Source organism: Rattus norvegicus, chromosome 1, assembly GCF_021556685.1.
Source record: "Rattus norvegicus strain SHRSP/BbbUtx chromosome 1, alternate assembly SHRSP_T2T, whole genome shotgun sequence".
Taxonomy (NCBI): Eukaryota; Metazoa; Chordata; class Mammalia; order Rodentia; family Muridae; genus Rattus; species Rattus norvegicus.
This window is the reverse complement of record NC_141534.1, coordinates 166,363,504-166,380,892: the sequence shown is the minus strand read 5'-3', so window position 1 is coordinate 166,380,892 and position 17,389 is coordinate 166,363,504. Positions and strand designations below refer to the sequence as shown.

General features: G+C 46.5%; 1 protein-coding gene and 2 non-coding genes across 3 annotated transcripts; all 3 read left to right on the top strand.

The window, feature by feature from the left end:
* Positions 1-11,879: 11,879 nt before the first annotated feature.
* On the top strand, positions 11,880-17,244 carry Rps3 (ribosomal protein S3). Its single transcript, NM_001009239.2, has 7 exons — positions 11,880-11,943; positions 12,873-13,003; positions 13,216-13,309; positions 13,804-13,898; positions 15,984-16,171; positions 16,584-16,780; positions 17,131-17,244. The coding sequence occupies exons 1-6, from the start codon at positions 11,914-11,916 to the stop codon at positions 16,775-16,777; spliced, it is 732 nt and encodes a 243-aa protein (NP_001009239.1). The 5' UTR covers positions 11,880-11,913; the 3' UTR covers positions 16,778-16,780; positions 17,131-17,244.
* On the top strand, positions 12,630-12,777 carry Snord15a (small nucleolar RNA, C/D box 15A). The gene has a single exon (XR_015655700.1). It is a non-coding gene; the product is annotated as a small nucleolar RNA SNORD15 (small nucleolar RNA).
* On the top strand, positions 16,340-16,484 carry Snord15b (small nucleolar RNA, C/D box 15B). Its single transcript, XR_015655695.1, has one exon. It is a non-coding gene; the product is annotated as a small nucleolar RNA SNORD15 (small nucleolar RNA).
* Positions 17,245-17,389: the final 145 nt, after the last annotated feature.

The following is a 17,389-nucleotide window of genomic DNA, read 5'->3' as shown; positions in this document are numbered from 1 at the left end:
AAGACTTTCCATTGATAGCGCTCATCAGGCTCCACATGATTTATTGCAGGCAGAGTAAAGGCAAACCTCTCTTTATCCTTAGGATGTAAAGGAATAGAGAAAAAGGCAATCCTTAATATCTATTATAATAACCTCCCATTGCTTTGGCAAGGCAGAAAGAAGCTGGAGACCGCGTTGGACTGATCCATACAATTTCATTTGTGTATTAATTGCTCTAAGATCATGCAATAGTCTCCATTTTCCTGACTTCTTTTTTATAACAAATATTGGAGTATTCCAGGGTGAGCTTGAAGGTTCCAAATGTCCTAATTGCAACTGTTCCTTTACTAATTGGTGAGCGGCCTCCAGCTTTTCAGAGGAGAGAGGCCATTGAGGAACCCATACAGTCTCTTCTGTTATCCACGGTATGGGCACAGCCCCCTCAATGGCCCCTAAGAAAAACCCAGACCGTGACGATCGAGTTTTGCAGTGGGTTGAATTGGCTCTGTAGTTCCTTGGTGATGCTTACCAATGCCTTTTCCTGGGACATACCCCATATCCCTCACCATTCTCTGTGCTGGTAGGGAATACTCATTCATAAGTTTAAGCCCTAACTCAGCCAAAATATCTCTTCCCCATAAGTTGACAGGTAAAGGAAGAACATATGGGATGAAACTACCCTCCTGTCCTTCTGGGGCTTTCCACTTTAAGGGCCTAGAGCTAAAAGTTGGACTAGCTTCATAACCTAAACCTTGTAATGAATGGGAAGATTGAGTAATGGGCCATTTTGTAGGCCACCATTTAGTGGAGATAATGCTTTTGTCTGCCCCTGTATCTAGAATTCCCTCAAATGTCTTTCCTTCAATGGTTAGGATCAGAGTAGGTCGAGCGTGTAAATTGACCATAAGATATGCTGAATCAGTGCCCGTAGAGCTGAAACCCTTCTTTCCTCTTTTTGTACTTCCCGATTTAAACTGGGCGTGACAACTGGGTAAAACAAGCAATTGTGCAATCCGGTCACCTGGAGAAATGGAGAAGAGACCTCGTGGGGAGGAGCACATGATCTTCAACTGGCCCTCATAATCTTGATCAATAACCCCAGGATGTACCACCAATCCTTTAAGAGTAGTAGAGGAGTGTCCTAAAAGCAGCCCAACTGTATTGGGTGGTAAAGGGCCATGAAAGTCAGAGGGGATAGGCTGCACCCCCATTTGAGGGGTTAGGACGATTCTGGAGGTGGCACGGAGGTCCAATCCTACGGAACCCGGAGTGGCTCTCCTGGGGAAGTTTGACGAGCCCAGGTTACTGGGGAGCTGGTTGCTCCATATATTTGAGGGCCCTGAGGATGGGGGCCCCGTTGGACGTTTTTTGACACATCCAAGGGTTTCCCCGTTATGTCCTTTACTGACCTGCACTCATTGGCCCAATGCTTCCCTTTCTTACACTTTGGACATAGTCCTGGGACTTTCTTTGGATTAAAGCCAGGATTCTGATTCCTGCACTCCCTTTTCATATGACCAGGCTTTCCACATTGGAAACACGTGATGCCTCTACTAGAGAGGCCAGGCCACCTTTGTCCTTGTAATATAGCCGCGGCTAGACCGGTATTGGTAAGTGGTCCTCCTATTTCCCTACAGGCTTTCAGCCAAGCCTGCAGCCCCTTAGATTTCCAGGGGAGGATTGCATTGCGGCATTCTTTGGTACATTGTTCAAAAACTAACTGTTCTATTAAGGGCATGGCCTGATCTTGGTCTCCAAAAATCCTACCAGCAGCCTCCATCATGCGGGCCACAAAATCTGAGAAAGGCTCACTTGGTCCTTGGATGACCTTGGTCAGGTTCTCGGACACCTCTCCTCTGTTAGTTAGAGCTTTCCATGCCTTGACAGCACTAATAGCAATCTGGCCATATACCTCCAAGGGGAAGGCAGTTTGATTATTGGCCCATTGCCCTTGTCCAGTTAACATGTCAAATGTCCAGGCAGGTTGTCCTTCTGCTGCATTTGCACGTGCTTGTGCTTGGCAAGCATCGTGCCACAATGCCTTCCACTCAATATACTGTCCCATGCTAAGGAGACAGGTCTTTGTCACAGATTGCCAGTCTGCTGGAGTCATGGCAATGCTTGCTAGTCTTTCTACCTGTGACATGGTAAAATTAGCAGTAACCCCATAGGCACAAACAGACTCTGCCAGTTCCTTAACTTGCTTGTGCTCTAGGGGCTGATGAGAACGAACACCATCGTCCTCAAACACAGGAAACATTTGCCTGAGTGCTCGTTGTGTTTCAGGCGGACAGAAAGAATACTCACACTTCCCCTCTATATAAGGCGGGGAAGCGGAGGCCACCTCGGCATTAATAACTTTTGGTTTCTTCACAGTGGCTCTCCACCTAGGCCCATATCTTTCTTCCTCATATCTGGCTGCCTCTTCCTCTAATTCCTCCTCCTCCGACTCTGACAACTCTTGCTCAGAGTCACTACCAGTCAGTTCTAAGGCTTCTGATTCTTTTAATGGATACAAAGTATCCTCTCCGGATGACTTGTACTTCATCCTCCGGGGCATACCTATTTTTTCCTCCGGTGGCATTTCTTCCGCCTTTTGTATCTCTTACACTTTTGTTTTAGTAACCCTTTTCTTTTTGCGCGCTCCTAATTTCTCACTCCGCTCCGTTTCTGACATGCTCTCTTGAATGTTCTGTCCTGCCTTGACTATGTCCTCACATTTTAACACAACTAGTAAGAAGACAACAGTCACTATAAAAACGAGCAACAATCCCTCCACGGCAAGACTAAATCCAAAAAGGGGCATGCCTCTCAGAGCCTACCTTTTAATTTACCTTCTCGCAGTTCTGAATCCTCTTCAGCACACTGAAGGGTCCCCTCGGCACCGGCGATGTTGGTTCCCGGGTTTCGGCACCACTTGTCATGCGCCCAATGTCCCGCCAGCAAGAACGACGCGCGGCAACAGGATTCTTCTGCGAACAAGCCTTTACTGTGTTACAGCTCTCTTGAACAGGGACCCCGAGCGGCAAAGTCACTCGCCTTATATACACAACAGTATGCTAATTATCTCTCAGGGATTGGTGGGGTATGGATCACCCCACTATCACCCCACTACTTGTCCTCCAGGGATTGGCGGAGAATGAATCACCCCATTAGCATGGTACCGCCCCTCATTAGCATATTAACGGTCAACTGACACTTGGTGCAAAAACCGCACATGTGCAGTACCGTTGTTCACCACTGGAGGGCGCCGCTCTCTACACCTCCCTCACTTACTCCTTCCCTCCTAGCCAATCTTTGTTGTTCTAATTCTCTTGGTTGTGTGGCCTGCCCTGGTCCATGGCTCACCTACCAGAGGTGAAAGAAATAGCATCTTCCCTTCATGCTGGTGAGGTTGTTGTATGACTTGAGCTTATGCAGGCCTTCCACATGTGTGACACCCCTATCCACATGTGTAGCTGCTCTGCTGTGCCTGGAAAACACTGTTTCTGGATGAAAAAGGAGAGAGAGAGAGAGAGAGAGAGAGAGAGAGAGAGAGAGAGAGAGAGAGAGAGAGAAACGGGACAGTGGACTGTGCCAGGAAACTTGGTAAGGTTGGGAGGGTTCAGAGTCCCCAGCACCCAGGCACCTACCTACTCGAGATGGTAGGAGGCTCCCTGCTCCTTGTTCCCTACCAGATGCCTGGCCTGGAACACAGGGCACACTTTCCACATAGGAAATTCTACCTGTAATCGTGTAGATCAGAACGGAGTTCTCCATGCTAATGAGGTACCTAGAGGCCCTGAGGGTTTAGCTAATAATCACCCCTTCTTGGATACTCTTCCCTACAAAAAGCATTTAATCTCTGGTCCACCCTGAGGAGGTGGTATGCACCCATTTTTTATGATGAACAATTAATAAACAGTTTGGAACCAAGGACTGTCTCTTTGATCAAGAACCACCGTGAGAGGGGGTTGGGGATTTAGCTCAGTGGTAGAGCGCTTGCCTGGGAAGCGCGAGGCCCTGGGTTCGGTCCCCAGCTCCGGATAAAAAAAAAAAAAAAAAAGAACCACCGTGAGGAGCATGGGAACAGTCTTCACCTATAGAGCTGCACCATCTCAATCTCCCATAGAAGGCCCCTCTGTACTCCCAGACAACTGCCACTAAGCTAAGGACTTGCCAACCCTGAGCTACCACTGAGTGACGCCCCCATTCCACTCCGGGCTCCTCCTCAGCCCTTGAGCCTCTTCTGTTCTCTGCTCCTCCGAGACTTAAGAGACTTACAAAGATGGCTGGATGTCCAGGAGTCTGAGAAGCCCAGCCTCTGTTCCTCATCACAGGCTCCTGGACCCCGACCCTCTGTTTCCAACTCCTCCTCGGTTTCCAGCAGCGACTGGATGCCTGGGAGTCAGGGAACCCCAGCTTTGACCTCCCGCATCTTAGGCTGTGTTTTCTCACCCCCTGAGCAGTGTATAGAGCTTTCCTCAAGCCCAGCCCCCACAGTGGTTCAGGATAAATGTACTCTAGCATCTCCACATCCTGCCTGCCCACAGCCATTCCCACCCCCCAGCGGTAGGGCAGAATGCAAAACCACAGAAGAAAAGGACTGACTGTATGGTGGAAGACAAAGTTTATTGTAGATAAAAGGGAGAGCATAGGAAGAGACAGGGACATTTGGGAGAGTTCATAGTGGACATGACCCTGTCTGAGCTGGGCCATGTGAGAAGAGCGGGGAGGGAAAAGAAGAGGGAAGAGGAGGACTAGGTATAGTGGTCAAGAATGCAAAAGTACAAGGATTTGAGACCTGGTAGTTGTCCATCACCTCCAATCTTACACCTCACCCCCACCTCTTCTGGTGTGTGTGTGTGTGTGTGTACTGGGATTATAGCTATGTGTCACCTAGTCCTTTGGAAGGCATTCTAGATGGCCCCAGGCAAGGTTTAAATCCATATCCATTAAACCAAATCTATTTAAATCCAAGGATTTAAATTGACTGTGTGCCCTGGCTTCCTGCCAATTTGGTTCTGGAAAACTGAACAAGGCCAAGGGACTGACATCACTGAATTTACCTTTACTCATTCACTGGGTTGGCCAAACTTCAATTCATAAAAGAGAAGAGGAGTGGGTATGGGGAAGGGCTCTGGTAGTCTCATCTCTCCAACTCCAAGGCTCAGTGAATGGTCCTGGATTCCCCTTAGTCAGCTTCCTTGTTTCTTCTACATGGCTTGTCTGGACCAAGGTGAGATCCCAGGAATTCAACCAAGCAAAAAACTCATTTTCCATATGGTATAAACAAGATTGATATTTTTAACTTTATTGTGGTTGTTGTTGTTAGTGGTGGTGGTAGTGTGTGTGTGTGTGTGTGTGTGTGTGAGAGAGAGAGAGAGAGAGAGAGAGAGAGAGAGAGAGAGAGAGAGAGAGAGGATGATGTCACAGGTGAGGCAGGCACAAGATAGAAGGAGCCTGTCATTGGGTGAGAAGGAAAGATGGGCGGGAGAGAAGTTTGAAGGAAGAGGAGGAGACTAGGACAGAAAGGTAGAGACAGGAGAGAGGAAGGAGAGGGAGAAACCGTGGCAGGACGATGGAGGCTGACGTAAAGATCTCGCTCTGTGTATTTACAGGTTGTTATTAATGTTCTCAAGGAATGGATGGTACCGGCTTTGTATGTTTAAGTGGGCAATTATATCTTACCAATTGGGTCAAAGGTTATTGTGTTGTGTGTTCTTTTATGTGACGGTTTGAGTGTAGGAAAGTGTGTGGCGGCAAGAGACACTGGGCCGCTGAGGAGTGGGGATGTGTTTCTGCCAAGATGTCTAGCAGATATCTTGGGACACCGCAGCGCGGACCAAGCGAGGTAAAAGACAACCAAGACAACCATACTTTTTTATTTTTGTATTTTTACAACAACTGAGAGAGAGAGAGAGAGAGAGAGAGAGAGAGAGAGAGAGGAAGAAGGAGGAGGAAGAGGAGGAGGAGAATTTTGTTGAGGCAATTCTTTTCTCCCATGTTTCTGTAGGCTCCAGGGTTTGAACCCAGGTTCTAAGGACTGTGCTGTAAGTGCCTTTACTAGCTGAGCCATCTTGGCAACTGCACATGACTGGTTTCTGCTGTTATTGTTTGGTTCGGTTTTGATGCTCCTCAGAGCCAGGCTTGGTGGTGCTTGTCAATAATCCCTGCACTGGAGAGATGGAAGTAAAAGGTTCACAAGAGAGAAAACCAGGATGTATGTATTTAGTTGGGCTAAAAGGCATCGAAGGGCTACATTTCTGTGAATACTCTCAGTCTTCCCTGCAAATAGGCAACACCGATTTACACCCCACTGACAGCATGAGAAAGTCCCTTCCCTCACTCTTGCCCACCCCAGAGCTTAGTTTTACCATAAGTAAGGAACTCAGAAGTGTCAGTCTTTTAGCAACGATAAACACTATCTTTTACATTTATTCCATGGTCTTCTTTTATTCATGTGCAGAGACTCAACTTGAGACTCTGAGCAAGTTGACGATCAATTTTAGTGTAATCAATGATTATCTATGATGTCATGATGTCTGGTTGTGGTATTAGGTGCTCTCCTGGGGACAGATGATCCTTCCATGATTCAGGTCTTCCTCCAGGTTAAGCAAACACCCCTGGTTCTTTAGTTGAACCTCAGATAAAATAGTGCATTTCTCAGGGTTCTCTAGAGTCATAGAACTTATGGAAGGTCTCTATATATTAAGGGAATTTATTGGAATAACTTACAGACTGAAGTCCAGCTAACCCAACAGGTATCTGTCAATAGGAAGTTTAAAGACCTAGTAGTTTTGCAGTTCCATGAAGCTAGGCATTTCAGCTGCTCTTCTTTATAAGCTGGAATCCTGGAGAAGTTCCAACAGATGTGCTGGTAAGTATGTTCAGGCAGGTGAGGAAGAAAGAGTCTCCTTCTTCCTTTGTCCTTAGCAGGCCTCAAGCAGAATGTATGACTCAGATTAAAGGTGTGTACTACCTTTCCTGGGCCTAAGCTTTTCATGGCCACTATGCCTCAAGATCTGGATCACAGGTGTGCCCTCCATTTTTGGATTGTAGTTCATTCCAGATGTAGTGAAGTTGACAACCAGGGACAGCCAACACAAGTAGTTCGCTTATTCAGGAGTCTTGCACAGAGCAATGCAGGAGCAAAACACGTTTGAACACTGTCCGGGCTGGTCTTATGCCAACTCGGCACACGAACCAGCGTTTTCTGAAAGGAGGGGACCTCAATTGAGAAGATGCCTCCATAAGATCCAGGCTGTAAAACATTTTTTTTTCTTTTTTTTTTTTCTTTTTTTTTCAGAGCTGGGGACCGAACCCAGGGCCTTGCGGTTGCTAGGCAAGCGCTCTACCACTGAGCTAAATCCCCAACCCCCTGTAAAACATTTTTAAAAATTAGTGATCGATGTGGGAGGGCCCATCCCTGGGCTGGTGATCCTTGGTTCTATGAGCAATCCATGACAAGCAAGCATCATGGCCTCTGCATTAGCTCCAGCCTCCAGGAGCTCCTGGCCTGGTTGAGTTCTGACCCTGAAAGTGTAAGCAAATAAAGCTCTCCCTCCCCTACTCGCTTTTAGTCATGGTGTTTCATCACACTGATAGAAACCTTAAGACAAACACTTAGTTCTGCTCTGGTCACCCCATGAAAGCTCCAGTGGTAGGATGAGGCCACACAGGATGCTGCAGAAACATCTAGAAGAGGCACAGACTAGAAAAGGGTGTGTCATGGTGATCATGGGAGCACTGAGGGAGAAGAGCCAGGATGAGGGAAGATCCCCATAGGGTGATCGAGAATGAGAGAAGAGCAAGTCCTTAAGAAACAGTGGACACAAGCCAGAACACAGAAGAGAGGTTGTTCTTGCCTGGATCATCTATTTGGGAAGGGGACAAGGGACTAATTAGGAAAGGAGGTTGGCTGCTAAGAATAAGGAGTGAGGGGGCTGGAGAGATGGCTCAGCGGTTAAGAGCGCCCGACCGCTCTTCCAGAGGTCATGAGTTCAATTCCCAGCAACCACATGGTGGCTCACAACCATCTGTAAAGAGATCTGATGCCCTCTTCTGGTGTATCTGAAGACAGCTACAGTGTACTTATATATAATAAATAAATAAATCTTTAAAAAAAAAAAGAATAAGGAGTGAGTATTTGGGATTCAAGTCTGTCTGTCCTCCTCCTCCTCCTCCTCCTCCTCCTCTTCTTCTTCTTCTCCTTCTCTTCTCCTTTTCTCCTTCTCCTTCTCCTTCTCCTTCTCCTTCTTCTTCCTCTCTCTCTCTCTCTCTCTCTCTCTCTCTCTCTCTCACACTCAATGTATATGAGTATACTGTAGCTGTTTTCATACACACCAGAAGAGGGCATCAGATCTCATTACAGATGGTTGTGAGCCACCATGTGGTTGCTGGGAATTGAACTCAGGACCTCTGGAAGTTCAGTCAGTGCTCTTAACTGCTGAGCCATTCCTCCAGCCTCCCGCCTCCTCTATTGTTTTGTTTTATTTTGTTTTTGAGGCAATGTCTCATGCAGTCCTGTCTGGCCTTGAATTCAACAGGTAGCCAAGGATGATCTTGAACTCTTGGCTTCACCACCCAAATGTTAAATTGTTGTGGGGAATTTTTCTGGGATAAGCCCCCTGACACCAATGAGAGTGGAAGAGAGAGGCCACCAGATGGACAGAAGCCAGGAGAGATCCTGAAAGGCTTTGGTTCCCAGGTCCACTTTGCATTCTCGTTTTATACCTTAAAACACAAGGTCCTTACAACACAAGGTGGGGGCAGGAACGCAAGCAAGATTTCACAGAAGCGTACTTGACAGTTAGCAAGTGAAGTACAATGACCCATTGCTTCATTCCACTCCAAGTTGCAAGTGAAGTCATGCTCGGCAAATAGGCAGTGCAAGCAGTGCTTTAAGTAAGTCACTAAGTAAATCTCTAAACACATATCTAATAACAGGTCTTTTCTACCTTATGCTACTTCAAGATTACAGGCATGATCTACCTTGCCCAGTTCAGAGGTTCAACTTTCGACCAGGATTATATTAGAGGGCTCCACTTTGCCTCCTGTCAGTCAGGAGGTGGGCAAGCCCCTCCCACATTCTCCTGCCACTGTAGTGTCCTGTTCAAAAAATGGAGCACTCATATAAAATGGGCCACACAAAAATGTTACCTCAGCATCAGAGGTGGAGACAGGCAGGTCTTAGAAGATTGATGGCCCAACTGAAACGAAGAGCCTACATTTGGTGGTACATGCTTTTAATCACAGCAATCAGGAGGCCAACAGAGGTGGGTCACAGTTGAGTTCAACTCCAGCCTCCACCTACATACTGAGGCCCTGTCTCAAATAATGATTGTACTAATAACGTGGAGTACAGTAGAGGAAAGCATTGGTGCCTCCACATGTGCACACACCTGCAGACACTCATGCACATACACCCTCCCACTGTACATAAACAAGTGAGTTATAAAGATTAGGCTAAGGTTGTTTTGGGTTTCTGGGATTATTGCAGGTGTGAATTAAGGAAGAGTATATCAGACCGTGAACCCCTGGAATTTACCTAGGACTGAAACAGGCCACTGTGGCCTCAGCACGCAAGGTCAGGTGGCCTCCAGCAGTATTGACATCCAGAGTATCAACGGAGAAGTCACGCTAACCATCAGCACAGTCATTTTTAAATTTTTATTTACTTTTATTTCATGCACGCTGGTGTTTTTCTTGCATGTATGGGTGTGTAAGGGTGTCAGATCACCTGAAAATGGAGTTACAGTTGTAAGCTGACATGTAAGACTGGGAATTGAACCTGGGTCCTCTGGTGGACAAGCCAGTGTTCCTAACCACTAAGCCATCTCTCCAGCCCTGGCTCTTCAGTGAGAGGTATCATTGAATTTTCTGAGCTGGAAGGACAGATGTTTGAGGAACATAGAGAAATGGCAAACAGGAAGAAGAAGATCTCCACAAGGGTGTTCACAGGCACCCACCACTGACACCAGCAACTCCAGACGTCTTCAATTCCACTCAACCTCAATTTTGTTGTCACAATTAGGACCCTGACTCTCTTGTCTCTTTGGTTCTTCTATTTTTCCTCCTCCTCTCTGGTCTCTTTGCTCAGCTCTCACAGAACATTTATTTTTCAACAATTTTTTTTTGGTTCTTTTTTTTGGAGCTGGGGACCGAACCCAGGGCCTTGCGCTTCCTAGGCAAGCGCTCTACCACTGAGCTAAATCCCCAACCCCATTTTTCAACAATTTTATTTTACTTTTTTTCTCTCTGTTGGCAGCACTGTGATGTGAGGAGCTCATGGTCATGCCTAGAGCACTACCATCAGGGCAGCTGGTACAGGTCTTCAGACACAAGGAGATAGTTATAAGAAGACAGCCATAGCTGTGGTGCACTACAAATGGAGAAACATCTTTGTCAGGTGACAGAACAACTTGACTCCATCCAATAATTAGAAGCCCTCTTGTAACAAGGTCAAAATAAGTTCATTCCTGTTTTTTGTAAAACTTGGGTTTGACCCTGTCGTCAACCCATTTTCTGGAATTTGACATGTTCCATACTCTATACCCTGATTCCACCCTGATAAGATGTTCTGCTAAGTTCCTGCATAGCCAACATTCCTCTAGGAAATGACACCTAGTCTTGCAAATTTTGAGCTATATAAATTTCACTTCTATGTTTGATGCTATTCTTTAAAACCCCACTTTAGGGAGACAGCCCTGTCTGATAGAAAATAAAGCTTGCTTGTCTCAAAGAATTTAATTAATGGTTTTTACTTTTGTTCGGTGGGATTAATACAGGGTGAATCAGAGTCCTCTGGAGATGACTGAGCCACAAACACTGTAGTACAAGTTACACCGGCAGGTTCTGCTTCTGGGCAATGAACGATTTGCTAATGTGGACATCAGGGTTCGTGTGAAGGGGAGGTCCTGTAGCTTAGATTTATACTATTCAACAGTCTGTCCCTGAAGCCCTGGTGGTTTATTACTTTGACAGGTCCCTGCTGGTATCCCACCCTGTTTCGAGTCCAAAACGTTCATAGGTCCGTGTGGATGTGCTCACTACCAGAAACCCTACAAAAAGCCCATCTCATGGATCAGGGTTTACCTTTGTAATAAAGATCGTAGGATTTTAATATTTTAAAAAGGATGTGTGTGTAAGCTGGAGAGATGGCTCGGTGGTTAAGAGCACCGACTGCTCTTCCAGAGGTTCTGAGTTCAATTCCCAGCAACCACATGGTGGCTCACAACCACCTGTAATGAGATCTGATGCCCTCTTCTGGTGTGTGTGAAGACAGTAGTGTACTTATATATAATAAATCTAAAAAAAAATTGAAAAAAAAAAGACGTGTGTGTGTGTATGCGCGCGCGCGCGTGTGTGTTATGCTTATATATACGAATATACGTCCATGGTTTTTGACAGTCTGTAACTTACTGTGCCATCCCCTAAATACATTTCAATGAAAGTTTTCATTAGTATAGATGTGAAGGAGGCTAAAATCTGTTATATTTGTTAGTGTGTGCTTATGCTTGTGGTTTGCATCTCTAGTCTCAAGGTTTTTCTGTTCTAAGTTTTTTTATTTATTTACATATTTATTTTTGAGTTGGAAGCTCTTACAGCCCAAGCTGGCCTCGAATTCGCTACATATAGTCAATGATGACTTTAAACTTGTTGTGATCCTCTACCTCTTTAGTGCTGGAATCACAGGTGTGCTCCACCATTCTACGTAGGTACATTGATCATTTTCAGACCAGAATTAAATATGCACTTCCCGTTCGGCCCACACTACAGGTTGCTAGGTTACACTTTTTTCCTTCCTTTACGACTCTGTAGACGCAAAACTTCACTTCCCAGGAACACTTGCAAGTGTGTCCGTCGCGTAGCGTCGCGTCATTGCTCCCGCCCTATATACCTACTTCCGCCCGCGAGCCACTTCCTTTCCTTTCAGCGGCGCGCGGCAGCAAGATGGCGGTGCAGATTTCCAAGAAGAGGAAGGTAAGCGTCTGGGTTCTGTCCGGGAATCCGCCGCGTGTTCTAAAGGTGCCCGGGAGGCCCATGGCTCCGTGGTCGGTCCTGAGGAGCGGCTGGGCCCTCCTGCGGTCTCTGCGAGCCGCGGATGGCCGTAGATTGTGTGCTGGGCCGGAGCCGGGCGAGTGCAGTGTGTCTGGGGAAGGGAGGCACAAACTCGAGTTCTGGACCGACACGAATACCGGGCGTCTCCAGTTCCGGACTAGACAGCTTTGAGCGTTTCTTGGTCTGCATAACTAGTGATCCTGTGGCACAATTAGAGGGCCTGCGCCATCAGATCTAATCCAGTTTCTTTGGTAAGTGAAGTTTAGCAGTCCCTTGTTCTCTTATCCTTGTCATCCTGCAAGTGGCCATAGTTGAAATCCTATTGACTTGGCTTGTTCACTCGGGACTTGAAGCAGCAGCGTCCCCTGGTTTTTTCGTTTTTTAAAATCATTCCATGGGGGAAAAATGCACAAATTGTCAGGTTTAGAAGTAGATGGCCTGTCGTGTTTGTGCTTATGCACACTAATGGTAAAGCTGTTGTCCACAGTGTTGTTTGGAGTTAGGATTCCCAGGTACAACTTACACAGCCCCAGCTGTGCAGAAAGAACTGTAAATGTGCTACTTGGGGACAGAGTTTGTCTTTTGTGTGTAGATTATGTGGTAAAGCCCTTCGATGAAGAGGTGATGACGAGTCTGACTAGGAGGTATTTGTCTTTGCCCAGGATGCCTCACTGCGCTGCGTTCTGTGGCACAGTTGTGAGCACTGTGGTCAAAGAAACTTCCTAAAGATGACCAAGAGGCATTTGTCTGAGAAGGGTTGCTGCACTCCTGCAGGGCCATTGGGCTTGCTCTGGCTAATGAGAACTCTTAGCCCTGTTTAACTTCAGAGTTAACTTGTTTCTTTGGTTTAGTTTGTAGCTGATGGCATCTTCAAAGCTGAACTGAATGAGTTTCTCACTCGGGAGCTGGCTGAAGATGGCTACTCTGGAGTTGAAGTCCGAGTTACGCCGACCAGAACAGAAATCATTATTTTAGCCACCAGGTAAAAATACCATTGACTGGTTATCCCCTCTAAATACTGTGTGTATTAAGATGCTATGTAGACCAGGGCCAACTTAAGTAGTAAACCTTGTCTTGGTGAGTGTAGCTACTTTTTAAAAATTGCATTTGAAAAGATTTCCATTTAATGTGTGTACTGATCTTGTAGTAGATGGCAGGTGGGATTTTGAGTAAATTATAACTTCCTGTCTACAGAACACAGAATGTTCTTGGGGAGAAGGGTCGTCGGATCAGAGAGCTGACTGCAGTTGTCCAGAAGCGGTTTGGCTTCCCTGAAGGCAGCGTAGAGGTGAGTTCCCCTGCTTTATTTACCGGGATTTTAGACTGAAGATGTGGCTTCTGCTATAGAATGGTACTTCTGAGAACCTGACATAGAGCTCAAACACAAAGAAAACCTGACATGGCCAGTGAATACAGGTGGATTGGTGCTCTGCCAGTTTCCTTAAAAGCAGAGTGATCGCCATGCGTGGCAGGGCCACATCTTTATCCTGGCACGCAGAAGGCAGGATAAGGGCAGTGCAGAGCTAGTCAGGGCTGCCCTGTGAGACCCTGTCTTAAATCAGAGACAGTATGATTAAGTGTGTGGGATATTCTGGTGAAGTATTTTACATTCCATTTGGATGCACAGGTGGGTTTGCTGTCCTTACTGTGTTGTGGGGAGCCAACATAGAAGGGCAACTCAGCTGCCTTCTGTGGGGAGTGGGAATACTTTAGTATCTAAGGGATATCGCAGTGGCTTAACTGAAGATTGGTGAGTGATGGAAATGTACTTTTTCTTTAAAGCTGTATGCAGAAAAAGTGGCCACAAGAGGTCTGTGTGCCATTGCCCAGGCAGAGTCTCTACGCTACAAACTCTTAGGAGGGCTTGCAGTTCGAAGGTAAGTGTTCTGAGACTTGGTGGCCATGCCCTTCTGTGGATCAGTGTGTGTCTGACATTTTTGTTGGCAAATAACTTCATTGACAGAGTCATCTTTTTGCTGGTGTAATAGGGTAGTCCATGGGCTGGAGAGATGGCTCAGTGGTTAAGAGCACTGACTCCTCTTCCAGAGGTCCTGAGTTCAATTCCTAGCAACCACATGGTGGCTCACAACCATCTGCAACACAATCTGATGTTCTCTTCTGCTGTATCTGAAGAGAGTGACAGGGTACTCACTTATATAAAGTAAATAAAATCTTTTAAAAAAAATAAGACAAATTATAAAAAAAAATAGGGTAGTCCATGCCCCCACTGAACCACTAGGCTAACTAGACTGGTAGGCTGGTGACACATGTATCTATGCTAAAGTTGGAAGACTTTGATTTGGGAGGACCAGCCTGGGCTACAGGATAGACCCCTAAAGAATGGTCAGTGCTATGATGAGATGCTGTGGGTATGTTGAGAATGAAAGAATATATAGAATCCTACAGGGAGGGACATCTGCTTTGTGAGGTTTAGTGAGGACCCTGGATGGGTGAGCAGTAACGCCTCCTTCCTTTCTGCCTGTGAGGGAGGACATCTGAGTGCAGCTTTAGTGCTTCCGGACAGCACAGGTTTCCAAACAAGCTAGAAGTCATGTGACTCTGGTAGTGCGCCCACGGTGGGGACTATAAAGAGCCGTTCTGATGGGAAAGCCTCCAAACGAGACAGTTATATCAGTGATTGGCTAGGTGCCATTGCCTACCCTTACTCAGTGCTGAGGGTAGAAAGTCAGCAACTCAAATAGAGGCTAGTCTGGGGGGGAAGCTTTGTCTCAAAAAACAAAACAACTTTTCCTGTAAGTTGTATAACACTGAGGAATGATGTAAAGATTGTCTAAGGGTTGGGACCCCTGCCTCAACTGTAAAGTTATGTTTTTAAAAATTATACAGTCAGGTTGGAGAGATGGCTCAGTGGTTAAGAGCACAGACTGCTCTTCCAGACATCCTAGTTCAATTCCCAGCAACCACATGGTGACTCACAACCATCTGTAATGACATCTGGTGCCCTTTCCTATCTGAAGACAGCTACAGTGTACTTGTATATAATATATCTTTAAAAAATCGTACAATCTTGCTTTGGTTATAAGGATTAGATGTTGAAAAGGTCAGTTTGCTTCTTTGTCATTGAGTCAGGATTTCACTGTAGTCCTACATGATGGCCTCCAAATCAGAGATTGCCTGCTGAAATGTCTGCCACTACCATACCTCTTGGTTCCAACAGTATTGTGTTTCTCTGTATGACCCTAGGCTAGGCTGCCCTTGAACTCAGATCCTCCTTCCTCTGCCTCCCTAGTGCTGGGATTAAAGGTGTGGGCCGTCACCCCCAGCTTTCTAGTGTTTCATAGGCTAAAGGATTTTTTGGAGGTGGTGGTGCACTATTAGTGCTTAATTTGCTGGTGGGATGGATTCTGGAGGCAGAGGAACATTTCCATGACCTGCACTGAGGGGCTTTTCGTGTGCTTCAAAATTAAGGTGGTACCTGGTTGCCCACTCCTGCCAAGTGTGGCATATGGTATTGCATACTCTTAATCCAGGACTCCAAGACAGGCTGGTGGATCTCTGCAAGTTCCAGACCAGCCAGGACCATGTAGTGAGACCTCGTCTTCAAAAAACCTATCCTGACAGCCTGAGTTTAGGTCTGTAAGAAGGGAACATGGCTCCATAGTTGTCTTCTGGCCTCCGTGCACTCACATCCCGTGCATACTGCATGGTAATAGATTAACTAATACGAGCTGTGGAAACATACCTATGTTGGAGCTTGGCCAGCGCAGATAACTGACTTGGAGAAGGACCTGGGCATGGGGGTGTAAAAAAAAATTTAGAGGTGATTCTAATGTGCAGGTCAAGGCTGAAAGTCATGTGGTCAGTGGACTGCTGTTTTGGTATAACTTGTGGTTTCTTCTGTCTACCATTGGAGAGTTATTACTGTGAAAACCAAACCGGGGTGGGGGATTGGTAGACAGGTTGTGTTCTTGGTAATAACAGATGAATCCCTTCTTCCAAAGGGCCTGCTATGGTGTGCTTCGGTTCATTATGGAAAGTGGGGCCAAGGGCTGTGAGGTTGTGGTCTCTGGGAAGCTCCGAGGACAGAGGGCCAAGTCCATGAAGTTTGTGGATGGTCTGATGATTCACAGCGGAGACCCTGTTAACTACTATGTTGACACTGCTGTGCGCCATGTGCTCCTCAGACAGGGTAAGTAGCTGTGCACGGAAGGGATCCAGGGTAGCTAAGAATGCCTAGGGCAGAGATTAGCATTTCTATAGGCTTTCCTTCAGTTAACGCTACTATGGAAGGAGTTATGTATGGATTGGCTTCTGGAGCAGGGAAAAGTTGCATTCTTAAGCCGTAGCCTTCTGTGTCCTTCGGTGATGACACGATGACGAGTCAGAAAGGCCACGTCTTGCTCTTGGGCCCTGTCAGTGCCATGTTCTGTGGTGCTGTAAGTGCGTCCCTTGGCAAAAGTGTCCTGCATACTGATTGATTTAGAGGCATTTGTCTGAGAAGGGAACAGAGCTCAGTGCTTTTGAATAGATGCTGCTCTCCCCGCTGTCCTCTTGTGTGGTGGGAGAAAGCCCAGTTCAGTCCTAACCCTGGTGTCTTTTAGGCGTGCTGGGCATCAAAGTGAAGATCATGCTGCCCTGGGACCCAAGTGGTAAGATTGGTCCCAAGAAGCCTCTGCCTGATCATGTGAGCATTGTGGAACCTAAAGATGAAATCTTGCCCACCACCCCCATCTCAGAACAGAAGGGTGGGAAGCCAGAGCCACCCGCCATGCCTCAGCCAGTGCCTACAGCATAACAGGTACGTCTGCAGAGACCTTCCTGGGCCAAACTTTTTACTGGTTTTTCCTCTGATGTTTCAGTGTATAAATAGGGTATTTTTAACTTAATGTGGGAGAATGCAAGTTGGGATGTGGTATCTGATTGACCCACAAGTCTGTCAGTGGGCAAACACCCACTTACTTCATTGCCTTTGCTCAAGAGTTTCCAGCTCCTCTTCTGGGCATTCTGCCCTTCAGCAGCCTTATAAAGGTATCAGGCCTTCATGCTGGTTTCTGTTAAAGGCAAACTGAGTGGGAGTGTGTGCCCATGTAGTAAATGAAGGTGCTCAGATGTGTTTTTCTTACCATTGTTTATTTTATTTGGTTTCAGGGTCTTGGCAGCTGCATCTGGAGGCTGGATGTTGTCTTGTAAAGACGTTTAATAAAATCTTGAACAAAGACACAAGGCCTGACTGGATTGTGTCCAGTGTTCAGCTGACTGTTATGGTGGCCTGTGGAGCAGTGCTTGTTCTGTTGGTTTAAGCTGTAGGGCTTGAGTAGAGCTGACCAGAGAAGTCATGGGTCCATGAAGTTGGCTACAGGGCAGCATCCTGACCGTGTTGAACAACCAAGGGTTAGAAGAACAGTTT